Source organism: Seriola dumerili, unplaced genomic scaffold, assembly GCF_002260705.1.
Source record: "Seriola dumerili isolate Sdu_G_001 unplaced genomic scaffold, Sdu_1.0 BDQW01000291.1, whole genome shotgun sequence".
NCBI classification, from domain to species: Eukaryota; Metazoa; Chordata; class Actinopteri; order Carangiformes; family Carangidae; genus Seriola; species Seriola dumerili.
In genome coordinates this window covers 1726385-1739956 of record NW_019174546.1, presented here as the reverse complement: position 1 = coordinate 1739956, position 13572 = coordinate 1726385, and the positions used below count along the sequence as shown (strand labels likewise).

At 40.2% G+C, this 13572-nt stretch overlaps 1 protein-coding gene across 1 annotated transcript in view; it reads left to right on the top strand.

Annotated features, from left to right (window-relative positions):
• Nucleotides 1-3036: 3036 nt before the first annotated feature.
• The window catches only part of ptprm (protein tyrosine phosphatase, receptor type M), a 127680-nt gene continuing 117144 nt past the window's right edge, over nucleotides 3037-13572 (top strand). Inside the window, exons 1-2 of the mRNA XM_022758228.1 lie at nucleotides 3037-3100; nucleotides 3299-3421. Coding sequence (XP_022613949.1) covers nucleotides 3037-3100; nucleotides 3299-3421 — 187 coding nt within the window. The remainder of the gene's footprint in view (nucleotides 3101-3298; nucleotides 3422-13572) is intronic.

Here is a 13572-nt window from a genome sequence, read left to right as displayed (position 1 = left end):
TGAGACCTCACCCCTCTCATTTTCCTGATTTATTATTGAACACAGAGTTGACATAAAAAAAAGAATTATACCTCTGAAAATTAAACAAGAAATGGGCTCTGCTTTATGCATATTCTTTCTGATGGCTTTTTTCTTCAGCATTTGAAATTCTCCCATCACCCACTGAGTCAGAATCCATTTCGCTCCTCCATCGATTTGAATATCAAACACCAATAAAAGCCACTTCTTTGGGTTTGTTTGAGCTCCACCACGCTGTGAGAGGAAGGTGGGCGGCACAGGGCGAAGGATCTTGGAACTATTGAGTCAAAATATTGATGGAATGGAGCCAGTCCCTGTGACGCTGCAGCCAAAGACTCATGTTAATGTTCCCCAAGTTACACCTTGGCAACACAGAGATTTTTATTTATGTAGAGAGGAAGCTGACTGAGCATGAAGTACAAGCTCTTTTTCAGCACCGCCTTCATGTGCCTATAGTTTCACAGTCACTCCAGGGAGGTGGAGGACCGTATCCTACTGGTGTCCACTGAACTGCTCCAACTGAACAGTTGGGGGTAAGAGTCTTGCTTAAAGGGCATGTTGGTGGTAATTCAGTTAGTCTTGGAAGTAAGTTTTAGGCCACCTGTTACTGCTGCTTTGCAATTAATCAACAATTAACATTACAGGTTGTACAGGCTATGTATTATGCTGTTATGCAGTGGGTGGATCCATTGTTTAGCTTCCTCCACAGAACTTGCACCCAATTATACGATGGCAGTTGACAGCTGTTAAAAAATGCAAATGAGCTCAGCATTATAGCTTGGAGGGAAAAACTATCTTTATGTGGAGGTACATTTCTAGAGATAAATCACATTTTTACATATAAGAATCTTTATTTTACATTTACAAATGTAAACAATTAAATGTTCTGCATATGTTGGTTCTGAATATCAAGATGTAAATTAAAACAATATCTTCATACTGTACCAACCAGTAACTTAACAGTGGTAGAAAAAGTGCTCACATCAGTTACTTGGATTGAAGTGGTAACACTACAATGAAATACATTTATTTATTTTTTATTGTATTTTGTATTAATAATCTGAATCTGAAAAAGTAGCCAATAACTAAAACTGTGAATATAGATGTAGCAGAGTAGAAGTATAAAGTAGAATTAAGATAAATTACTCGAGTAAAGTTCTAAGTACCTCAAAACTGTACTTAACGGTACTTGAGTAAATGCACTTACTTTCCACCACTGAAAACAACCAGCAATATCAAAAAACGTTTCAATCTGTTTCTTGTTTGAAAGTCATAAAGCTCAGTTAAAAGACATAAAATAACTATGAAGAGAAGACAAAGACAAATCATCGGAGATAAAGTTTTTCTCAGTGATTTTGTAAATGATTTTGGCTACAAGAAACTGCCTCAAGAAGTAGCAAGTGGATAAGAGCTACTTGAAATAATAATATAGTAAATCATAATAGCACTCCAGTGACAGCGAATTGATAGATATATGATCATCAACCATGGCAGACATTTCGACTTGTCTTAGTGGCAAAAGCACAGGTTTTACTAATAACATTAATGATGGCTCTATTCTATTGAATTTTCCCAGGAAACCATGACAGCCTTCATTAATTTCATAATTTATAACTGTGCTTTTTCTCCTGTGACAACGGTCCATTGTGTGCTAATAAGTTTCAAATGTTTTTCAAATTATTGCTAGCATGCTGAGAATAACTTCAACACATATTAGCTTAGTTTGTGCACGACCATTTAGTGTTGGTAGTCATACTCCAAAACAAACTCACTGCAGTGAGCTTTTACTTTGTTCTGGTTAACACATTAACAAACAACTGCCTAATTTTAGCATTAGCTTAAACAGAGCTATTTGAACTCTTTGTGTCTGTTTGTTAATTTTAAGTCAGTTATTATGGTTGATGTGCTCACTCTTGAGAATTATATTTATCTATTTGTTCCTTATTTTTGGCTCTGTCACTTGTTAGCTTCTCTGTGGTGTTTCACACTTAGCTTAGCCATACTGACACACAGGTACAGTTAACTGCTAACAAGTTGCTATGGTGACGTGTTAGCCATAGGAGGCAATGAATTTCTGTACAAGCTCTCAACAGTTCCTCAACCTCTTTACCTGTGATACTTTGGCAATCACTCCCTTTTCTATGTCCACCCCCTCGAAAAACAGACAAAGCAACAAATATATCATTAGCAGCTGCCCTATGGAGCTGGATATTAATTATCCTGTGTTCTCCTCGTTTGGCCACTCATTTGCACTTGTACTGTAAATGTCACCAGAGAGATAAATGGGAAAACAAAAACCCCAGCTCGTAGCCTTTATGCAGCAGAATGTCAGAGGGAGCTTGTAAGAGATGAGATATTGGTTTTGGCCTGGCACAGATTCTGGCTCAAAGGACATTCCCAGAGGCAATAAAATTTGTATGTCATCTGTGTTTAGAAATTTATTAGCAATGTGCAAGCAAACATTTTCAGATTCACTACTTGGATTCATTTTCTGGTGCGGAGCAGGGCAATATGCTGCACATCTGTTATCGAAAAAAAAAAAAATCATTGTAATATTATGTTTGATGCTTTATATCATTTTGTCCATTTCTTTTCTAAGTCCCCTGACTTCTCTGAAAACGACCTCCCACAGTGTAAAAGCGACCTTTACATTTTACATTTATTTTCTTTGTACGGACTCCTTTCTAGCCACATATTGTTTTGACATGCCTTTTTTGTAGATTTATGAGTGGACTGAAAAGCACTTTGGGGGGAAAAAAAAGCTCAACTCTCACATTCTCTGTGTGGCCTTTAAGGTGCGAGGAATAAAGGGGTATTTGTATTAATCGATCACACGCCAAGCTTGGTTGAAGTCTGGCCTTAATGGTTGCTTGCTGTCATTTTGCAAGCAGCTTGTAAAAAGGATTAGAGTGGCTCTGTGGAGTAAGGGCGCATGAACAGCAAAGTTCTGTGGCCGCAAAGGAAAATAAATCAGTTTATCCCTGATGGTGGTGCAGTTTGGGAACATAATGCTTAACGATGATGGAGTTTGGACACTTCATACTTGTCATTGTGAAATTGGACTGCCGTGTTGCTAATGATGGTAATGTATGTTGTGCCTCGCCTACTACAGTAATCCTTCACTCTGTCTCACTTAAATGCATCTCATTGTCTGGCATATTGCATTATGAATACCGCTGGAAAAAAAAAAAAAAGAGGAGAATTTAATTTATTCATTCATTTGAGCAGCAAGTTAATGGAAAAACTGTATAACCATATAAATTTCTTCCTTTTGTCATAGGCGATTGTAACTTTGAGAAGCCGCTGGCAGCATGTGGGTACAGCCAAGGCAGAGACGATGACCTTGACTGGGAGCAGAGCAATACTAGAGAGAAACCTTCATCAGATCCATGGCTGCCCTCAGGTAAGGACGGTGACACTGGCTCAGTGAAGAGGAGAAGTGATGATTCTATCACCATACAGAGAATACATTGTTGCAGTAGTGTGCACTTTTTGACACGGTCTGTTTTGTGTAAGAAGCCATATTCTCCCCTGAACAAAGATTCTTTATACATACAGGAATGTTTTTCTAAATAGGAAGAACCCACTCTTCAAAATGCTTTTCAATCCGGTGAAGAGCAATATATCAGATAAATAGCGGACACTTCAAAACTTTCTAATTTTGAGTTCATACAGCACGGCTCCATTTTGCATGTGCTAATTTATTTCAGGTCAAATTAACATTGCTCTAAATAAATAAATGAGTAAAGGGGACATTTGAAAAACACATCAGAACAAAGTAGATGAGAGAAGATGAGTCACCCATGACATCCACCATGATACACACAGCGATTATAGATATTCCAAACATGCAACTAATTTGACAGAGCATTTACATGACAGATTTTTATCTGCTATGGTTTTTCCATGGAATGAAATTAATCTCCGAATGGCCAGTTCAGTCTGCTGATGTAGGTGCTTACATGGGACATTTTTCTAATTAAGCTATAAATCTGACTATAATTGGAATATACTGTAAGGCTCCATGTAAGCAACGTTAGTTTTAGAGAGTAATAAATATGGATTCCAGTTTATATGTTCATGCAAGACTATTTCATCTTGTAAAGATAAACTTTAAAGGCAAAACAATATTTCTACATACTTCTCTGGAGCTCAAACACTATTTTCTTCTCTTTTGTTTTGATGCAACTTCTTTCCAGGATGTTTCACAAGAACTGAAACTCAAACAACAAAAGCAACATTCGATATCAAAATCTCAGATCCATTTTAATTAAAGAAGTCTTTCCATCAGCCACATATTGAAATTCATTAAAATGCTTTCCCTGCATTTTGTGTCTGTCGCACACAATTTGTCTCTTTAATGTTCCATTGATCGCTTTTCATTTCATTTGAAATGCAGAGATATTACCACCACTGAGCAGAAGGCACCTAAGGTATTAGACTAATGGAATGACGTTTCTTTTTTTCTTTTCTTTTTTTTTTCTTTTCATGTTATAACAAAGGTAGGGTTGCAAACTAATGGATATTGTTTTCCTCCCCTATCTGACGCCTAATCTCACAAAGGCTGCATCACAGATAGATTGCACTGGGCCCCCCCAGTGACAGAGGGGGAATTAATTAGCAGGCCCTCACTAATTTTAAGCACCCAATGCCCAGACCTGTTTGTGTGTACATCAGGATGATGTGTGGTGAACCGCCCCGGAGAAATTACTTTCCATGGAGGGGGAAGTGTCTACTTTTTCCATCGCAATTGATTAATGTTGGGACACATAGAGGCTGGGCAAAGGTTACAGCGAAATCTGGAAAAGCCTTGACCTACAAATTAACACGTCGCACATGTTCTAAATTTAACATTTCTGATTAAAAACCCATGTCTGGTTAAGAGGCGTCCCTGATTGTGCTTCCTAGTCTGAGTACACTTCAGAAAGGCTTGTTTTCTACCTGTGCATCTTGAATTGTGTGTAATTAACAGGTTGCAGCTCTTTCTCCATTTCGCAACGTGAGCACTCAACCTGCCACGCGAAATTGTAATCTCTCCTCTTTGACCGCATTGAAAGGGATGTGAAATGTAGAGTGCTTGACGGCTGAAATTGTTTTAGGGCTACTGGAGAGGGGGTTGATGGGTAGAAATGCATTTAGGTGAAAGCCACACTGGTGGAAAAAAGCTATCACACCTTTGATTGCTGTCTCACTCTCAACCTGTACTTATGAATCTTCACAAAACGACCTTATCATACTCACACAACAGATTGTTATCCTACCTGGTGCACCGGGATGGAAATGGAATAGAAGCAGGCTCCAAGCAGAAGGTTTTATTACCTCAAACCTCTTTTAAAATTGGTTGCAGACAGTTTCTGTCCAAATACACTATGAGTGCTCTTAATGTCAATGTGAATGAAGGTTAAATGATGAATAAAACCTGGTTGTGTTTTCACAGTAAATGGGGGAAAAAAAAAAAAAAATTCATCACTTACGTTAACTCCCAGCCCACAATCTATAAGAATTAGGTCTATATTGGACAATTCTACACCTTATGTTTTACATCCACTGCCTGCATACATCGCCAATACCAGCAGTAATGTGCTCTGCAAGTAGCAAAGAGGAAAATAAGGGTGTGCAACACGTCTGACTTTTCTTTCATTTCTGTAATTGGCTTTTTATCAACCATAACCACGATCTTTCCTTAACCTTAGCCCAGTGTTCTAGTTACCTAACCCTAACCGTACCTCCCCCGTAGTTTATTGCCACAATCACAGTCTTTCCCAACCATAACCATATTGTAGATGGCAAGGCACAGGATGTAAAAAGAAAAAAAAGTAAAGTCCTGAATTGTAATGCAGGGTTTTGCACAATTGTCCAACATAGATGTTCATATAAAACATAAAACTCTACAAATATTTGGAATTAGATACCGTGTAGTCAGAAGTTGATAATACAAAACACTGAAGTCTTTAAAAATAAAATGTCAAGTTCGATATGCAATAATGTGATTTCTTCATTTTATTAGATGTTAGACTTGAATTCAGCTGCTCACTGTCTGTTATGTGCCTGTAAAAAAAATGGCATCAAAGTCTTGTGAAATCAATAGGAAACATTCTGAATTAGGATGATGTGTCAGTGTGGTGAGTGGAGAGGATTCACTCATGAGAGGCCTTGAGCAGAGTTTGATGTGAGCCCGCTGAGGACTCTCCTTCATTCTACAAAGCTCACACTGCAACCAAATACCAAACAGGCCCGATTCCATCCTAACATGTAAATAAAAGAGTACCAAAACGGAAAAGTGAAATGAAATGCAACAGAGGGTCGCAGAAGAAGAAGAAGAAGAGAAGAAGAAGAAGAAGAAGAGACGAGCAGCGACTAAAACTTTTGGTTGTTTACGATGATCCGCTCCCAGCCTAATTGCTACGTCTGGACAGAGAGTAGCCGTGTTTATGCCTCTGCGCGGCTCTGATTGCATGCTTTGGCTCCTTTAGGGAGGCTCAGCCCAGTTCTGAGGCTCTGCATGTCTGCTTGGGCACTCCCCGGTGTGTTCCCTCCCCGAAGCCAACTGGAGAAACCCCCGGCTGAACTGTCACTATCAGTCCTGTTATTACCAACGAGCCTCATCTGTCCTGGGCAATGATAATAGAACCATCTCAGCCAAGGCAACACTCATTCTGCCTTGGAGAATGGAGCTGGACGCACTTCTGTCAGAATAGGTTGTTGGCTTTGATTGCATATTATTTGATGAGAAAATTACCACACTTGAGTCAAAGACATTTTATATTATGCCGTAAAAAAATTCTGTAGTTTCCACTCTTTGAGTTCCCCAAAGTGGTGCAGCAGAAGAATGGATGAAGTTGACTGTGCGGTTGAAGTTTGCAGTGTGGTGCTGCCGTGGGGTGGGGTTGTCCACTTGCCATTAAGAAGAAAGCTGTTTTTAGGTCGCCCCAGCTGGTGCAGAGGCTGCCTCGTCTCTGATAGTGTCATGGATGTTGCCAGCAGGAGGCTGCTGCTCCCTGACTCTCCCTTGAGAGTTGTTCTGGGGAATAATGGCAAGAGTAGGTGGAGAAAGAAGGTCCTCTAACTGAGATTAATTAGGGTTTTTTTTTGTATTATGTCAGGCACAATGGCAAGTGCAGCTCAGGCTAAATTACTTGTTTTATTCTTAATGTCTGCTCTAAATATGTTGCAGGAGAGAAATTGAATGTTTTTGTCTCACTGTTGCACAGGGTCTTTTGTTTTGATAGCGCGCCCTTGGTCGATAATGACACCTAAACAATAGTGAAGGACTGGCAGAATGAGGTTCTTACGTACGGTAACGGTGATCTTCTCTCTTCCTGGTTCTTTCTTGTCAGGCTCGTAATGCGTTCATGCAAATGCACCTCACTCGTGAACCCAAGGCGGGTGCCTTTCTTAGAGGGCGGCTGCTGCATATGGATAAGATGGATCATTTTAAAAGGCAAACTGTTCACCTTTTTGACCATTTCAATTGGGAGGTAATGAATTGACAAAGCTCCTCTGCCTCACCTGGACAACCAGCGTTGTTTACGGCGCCGTATGAGCCGTTCAAATGAAAGAGGAGATGGCTTTAGCCACTCGAGAGGAGAGAGCACCCACTGACTGAAGGACGTGAGAAATTTAATCAGAATTTAAATCACATCAGCAAAAGATGAGATTTGCTGTTGAAGAGGGGGGGAGGGGCGTCGTGTTGCGAAAATAAGCTAATTGCTTTTGGGCCATTCACAACTTTGTGTGAAAATCACACCTTGCGCAGCGATGGCAAGGTTGTGGGGTTAAGGAGAAACCCCATTATATGATTAGGTGACGAAACGGAACAGCAAATTACAATGTCTGATCAATTCGTGAATTAATTCCTGGGGGTTGACGGACTGTGATTTTCAATTTAACATGTTTGTCGGCTTAAAAAATGTGCCATGGTCCGACTAAACAGGATTGTACCCATTACTATAAACAGGATTATGACAGCACACTGTCCTGTCATGATGGAGGACATATTTGTATACTGTATCTTTTTCCATTAGTGTGCATGGTATGTGCAATTAAGGCTAATGATGCAGCTTGGTGACTCACGAGAAAACTCTGTGTTGTGTAATGGGTTTGTATCAGGCAAATGGGCCATTATATGACCCATTTATTGCAGTGGAGCGCCACCAGTGCGTACTGCATATTAAGATGACATATTAAGCCATTAAGAATTGCCGTTGATTGACATGCAGCAACAAAGGATGCTGCCAGGGAACGTAATAAGGGTCAGTTGTTCCACCTGATGAAAATGACGGGGCTGAAACGTGTTGCGCATGATGGATGGTTTCAGGTGAATCCATTTGACACTGTCAAAGAAACCTGCCAGGTCCTTCATATGGAGAGCCCAAACTTATTCAGTGTTATTTTATCAGGCCCCTTTCATGTTTCAAAGGACACTGGGAAAGTTCTGGAAAATTGAGTGGAGGCCACGGATGTTCACATTAACAGCCTAACCCTCACAGCGAGAGCATTTTTGATTGGTGGCAGACAGTGAGAATAGCCCTGTCTTCATTGACATTTCCGAAGCAGCCGCCGTGCTTTTCTGCGGCGGTGACCTCTGTGAATTTTATTAGCAAATGAGACCTTGAGGGTTTGGGTTTAAAGAGCGCCCCTTCATTCTGATTTCCCCCACATAATGATTTTCACAGAGTTCAGGACCTGAATGGAGGAGAAATAATGAGCGCTAGTCATTATTGCAAATTATATCCTCTGCTCAGACCATCACTCAACTCATAATTAATCTAAATACCTTAACCCCTATAGACTTTGATGCTTAGGATTAGACAGTACCCTATGTGTGTGAACTAAATTATATCAGACTGTATCTCCATTAAATAGACTTTCGTCTCTTTTTAAGAAAAAGAACTGATATATACAAATATGTAAATGTAGGCACTTCCTAAGCTCAGGTTATTTTTGCTTTGTCTCTCCACTGTGCAGTGCACTTTCTTTGGTTACTTTGGCATTTTTGTGGATCCATATGCCTTTTTAAGGAAAATCAGATTCAATCATTGGAATCTGGTTAACCTTTTGAGTAGTGTCTTCAGAGTTTCTCCATTCCTACAGTCAAAGCAGGGAGTATGAATTCGACAGAAAGGGGTTAATGGGATTCATCTGACATTTGTCTCAGGTCTCTGTCTGCCTCTCCACCAACCCTGAACCTCCTCCTGCTTTCTACAATGACTGTAAAAACAAAAAAGGAAAAGACTGCCTCTTAAGACATGGGCAGAGAATGATAAAATTAGAATGTGGTCCTGTCACATTGCTGTAATCCTGAAAAGCTGTCATTTCTAAATTGAGTTTGATTGTTTCGTAAAAGACTTTGTTAGTCTTTGAAAGGATTACAGTCATTACCCTTTGCCTGTTTCCTCAGGATAATGTCAGAGTAGTTATTCTCAGATAAATAGGCTTTAATGTACAAGACCCATTGCTTCAACAAAAAGACCAGGGTTCTGGTGGCCAAACGAAAAGTTATTTTATTGAATGATTAGGTGCTAAAAAACCATGAAATTAAAGCGTTTAGTTCTTTAGTCATTACCAGTTTGTCACCAGCTTCTTGTCTTGGCTGAAGGGACTTTTCTTCCCATATGGACTGACACAAGCTGTGACCAACTCCCAGCTGCTCTGCCAGTGTGAGCGACCTGACAGGGTAGAGGATTAACCTGATGGAAGCCTTCCCCTGCAGTACGCCCATGGTTCTCTCTCAATGGCTCATAATACCGTTAAACCACTAAGGCTGTTATTTTGGATTACTTAATGTCCAGCTGAACCTGAACATTTGTGGGTTTTGCACTTGCTAGAAGAGACTTCATCCTGGTAGGAAGCACTTGTTAGATTGATGCTGACTAGATATTCATCTGTCCTAGACTTTGAGAGAAAATACTGCATTCATTTGGTGGGTTTTATGCAGCCGATTAGTAAAGTTTTGGATGTTGTTTCTTAAGAGAACTCCACCAGTTTAGCATTGCACCCCAATAACAAGTATCAAAACCGATGCAGCAGAACCAGAGATATCATCTTTTTGTATTCCACCCATTCCTCTCCTTTGTCAAAACCGGGTGCCTGCATGACCCACAATGCAGTTTGACAGCTGACAGTTCAGTCACACATTCAGATGTATTTTGCTAGTAACAGCTAATGTAGGAGAGATGAGGCGCAGGCTACAAGAGGTGAGAGGTAATCTCACTCTTTCCCAACCGTACACACCCAGATCAGTGTGCAGTAGTACTCCTCAAAACCTGTAAACAGACAATGTGTGTGTGAAATCGGAGGAGTTCTCCTTTAATTGAAATAAGACGATCGACTAATGACAGAAATTTCCAGAAACTGGTGCAAGAGTTTTGTGGCCACAACCAAATGTGAACTGTTTTTTTTTTTTTTTTTTAAAACACCTTTTGAATTGTGGCCTCTGCCAACAAATTGTCTGATAATAAATGTATGTTTTATGTTTGTTGTGCAGCAGCAGCTGTTATTCATTCGCAGTGTCCTTGTTAATATCTAAAATATTTCAGGGTAATGAACAACAACTTGAGTGTACGTAACATCTGCAACAGGAACATTTCATCTTTTTACTAATTCATTTTTCCATGTTCTCCATCTACAGCCATCATCGTAATTTAAGGTGAAGTTGGCCTACATTGAAATAATAATAAATCTGTTCCTCTGAATACCTTAGAGCCCTGGCCTTTGCGGAGTTGCAGAGACAGGCCTTGAGTGTGCTGAGAGCTCTCTATTTTTAATTGGTCTTGAACGCACCATTGTTTAGGCACAAGAGATAGAGAAAGAGGCAGAGAAATGGAGAGAAAAAAAACCCTTGTGCATCACTAGCACATTAGCACAGCACTAACACAGTGTCATTATAATTTGCTCTTAGTCTCGCTGGCTAATTAGTTTGTCATGGTGCAGCAGGTCCTGCACAGTATGTGGTCATTAGGCTCGGAGAGCATAGAAACTGAATGACAATCACTGTTCTCCTGTCATCTTTTGTTAGACAGTGACAATAGCAGCACGATGAGGCGTCACACTGTCACTTGAAATGCTGTATTCTTATTTTTTATGGTGGTCAATAATGAGGAAAGGAGAGACTTTTCCCCCTTGTTGTGTTTGGGTTCACTGACCCAAATCAAGACGATTTGCAGGCTTCAAATTCGGTGACAAGAATTTCACAGCCTCATCGCCACAGTTCTGCAGCCTGTCTGAGAGTCAGGAAGAAATGCTCCAATATTTACATGGATTTCTGTATTATACAGCCACTGTATTCAGCTTTATTAAACAAGAAGTGACTACACACCAAAGGTACCTATTGTTTTATTACTATTTCATTAACATGGTAGTAAAAAAAAAAACAATACAAATGCTGCTTGAGGGATCTGATATTTTCATCTCTAATTACCAACAAAGAGCAGTGCTGTGCATAAATCTCCTGTGCAACACTGTCACAAGGTGGCTGTTTGAAATGAATAGTAATCCGCCTGTTTTAATCATAGAGAAAAGCAGTGGTGCCGGCATCTTAGTCTTTGTAACATCAGCTACAACTGAACAATTCATCAACTGATTATTAGTGCTGGTTCGCATCACACCAAGGGTTGCTGATGTTTCAAAGGGAAAAAACAAAACAGTTCTGGGCACCTGAGCAGATGGCTGAATGTTATTAAAGAGACCTTGGAGCCCTCATATAGAAGCACCTGATTGAGGTTGGACAAACAAGTGTCTCAAAGTTGACTCATCTCCTGCCCTTCTACATGTACGTTACACAACTTCCTGCATAGCCTCAGAAATAATTAGCCCCAGCACTTGAATCACAGACAAACTAAAGGTGAATAATACATTAAAAAGCACAGAGCGAACAGCAGTGTGCTGCTCACAATGGTGGATCATAACAGAGTGATCATGCTGTGCAGGAAAATCTGTAACACAGAAAAACCACAGTCATAAATAGCTAATCACAACTTGAAAAGGTGCCTGTTATTACAGTAAACACAGGGAGATATTATTAATGTCTTTGTATGACACACTCAAACATTAAAGCTCCTGTACTTCCAGTGAAATCACAAACATACAAGTGGAAACACACAAAAAGCGAGACATATAAACTATATGTGACTCAAATCTGTTCAATTAAATAACATATACTATATTTTTTTCTGGACTTTTAGCTGCATCCCACAGTCTTCCCATAGTGGACGGAGTTTGCTCGGTTGTCATGGCGACATCTCAGTTGTCATCATGCGACGGCGAAGGAATGTTGTCATGGAGACAGCTCCGTAAATTCCGAAGTTCCGCACCTCAGGTCACGTGATGACAACGGAGATATCTCCATGACAACTGAGCGTGCCCCATCCCCTGACGAAGCCACAAGGATCATGGCTGTGCCCGAAATCACCACCGCCTCTGTAACAGACACTCAACAGTTAACTCAACAGTGAGACATTTAACATCATCCTTTTGCATCATCAGTGTCAGCGCTAATGGAGTCGTGCACTTCTGCTTTTTGCAACCATAAAATACGGAGCATTGCATTGTGGGTTTGTTAGCAGAAAGTACTGTACATGCCATGTACACCACTTTTTTCATTATAGTATATACGGTGTAATTTTGGACACAGTCATGACCTGAGCGTGTAAATATATCCACTAAATATTTACAATACTTTCTGCTAACGATCCCACAATGCAATGCTCTACATGTTACAGTGATGAAGGAAAACGATGATTAGCAAAAGTTAAAACTACTGAGCGTCCTTTACACAGGGAGTTGTCATTGAGGGAACAAGCGGATCATTTTGTACACAGCTCATGAGATGAAGTTGAAAGCTTTGGAAAAAGCTGGCACAGAAAGTGGACCATTTACAATCCAACTACTGTTTTCAAGGTCAACAATACACTTTCCTGTTTAACAGTGTATTTATACATTTTTATTTCATGATCATCATAATATAAAATAAAAAAATAAATCAAGTTCTTGTGTCGTGACCAGTGAGAACTGACCAGAGACCAGTTTATCATTGATCTACAGCAACACTCTCTGGCTCCACATATTCTGTGTTCCAGTCGTGGCCCATGTGTTCCCTGTGATCCACATTAAAATAGGATCATACACACTTACCAGGTGTACCTTCACCACAGGATTGCATGGTATAACTGGTTTGTGTTATGCATTGGAGAGTTATTATGAGTTGAAATTACAATACAGTCACTTATAAGATATGATGCTCGCATTATCCTAAACATCATTAAAGCAACAGCTCAATCGTACCTGACAAACAAAGCCGAGGAGGCTGACTCTGTGTCATCACAACTCACTGCTCCTCCTCCTCCTCCTTTGCTCCCTCTCCTCCTGTTTCATTGTGTAAACATGACAGAACCCCCCCCACTCGTTATCTGAAGCTGGAGACAGATGGAATTGGTGAGCGTTACAAGTGCAGCACAACAAGACAAGTGGGCAAGCTCGAGTCATTGATGGAACAAATAGGGTTTTGTGAGAGGCTGTTTGGCTGACACGCTCGGGGACTGAGCCTGACGATTTAGT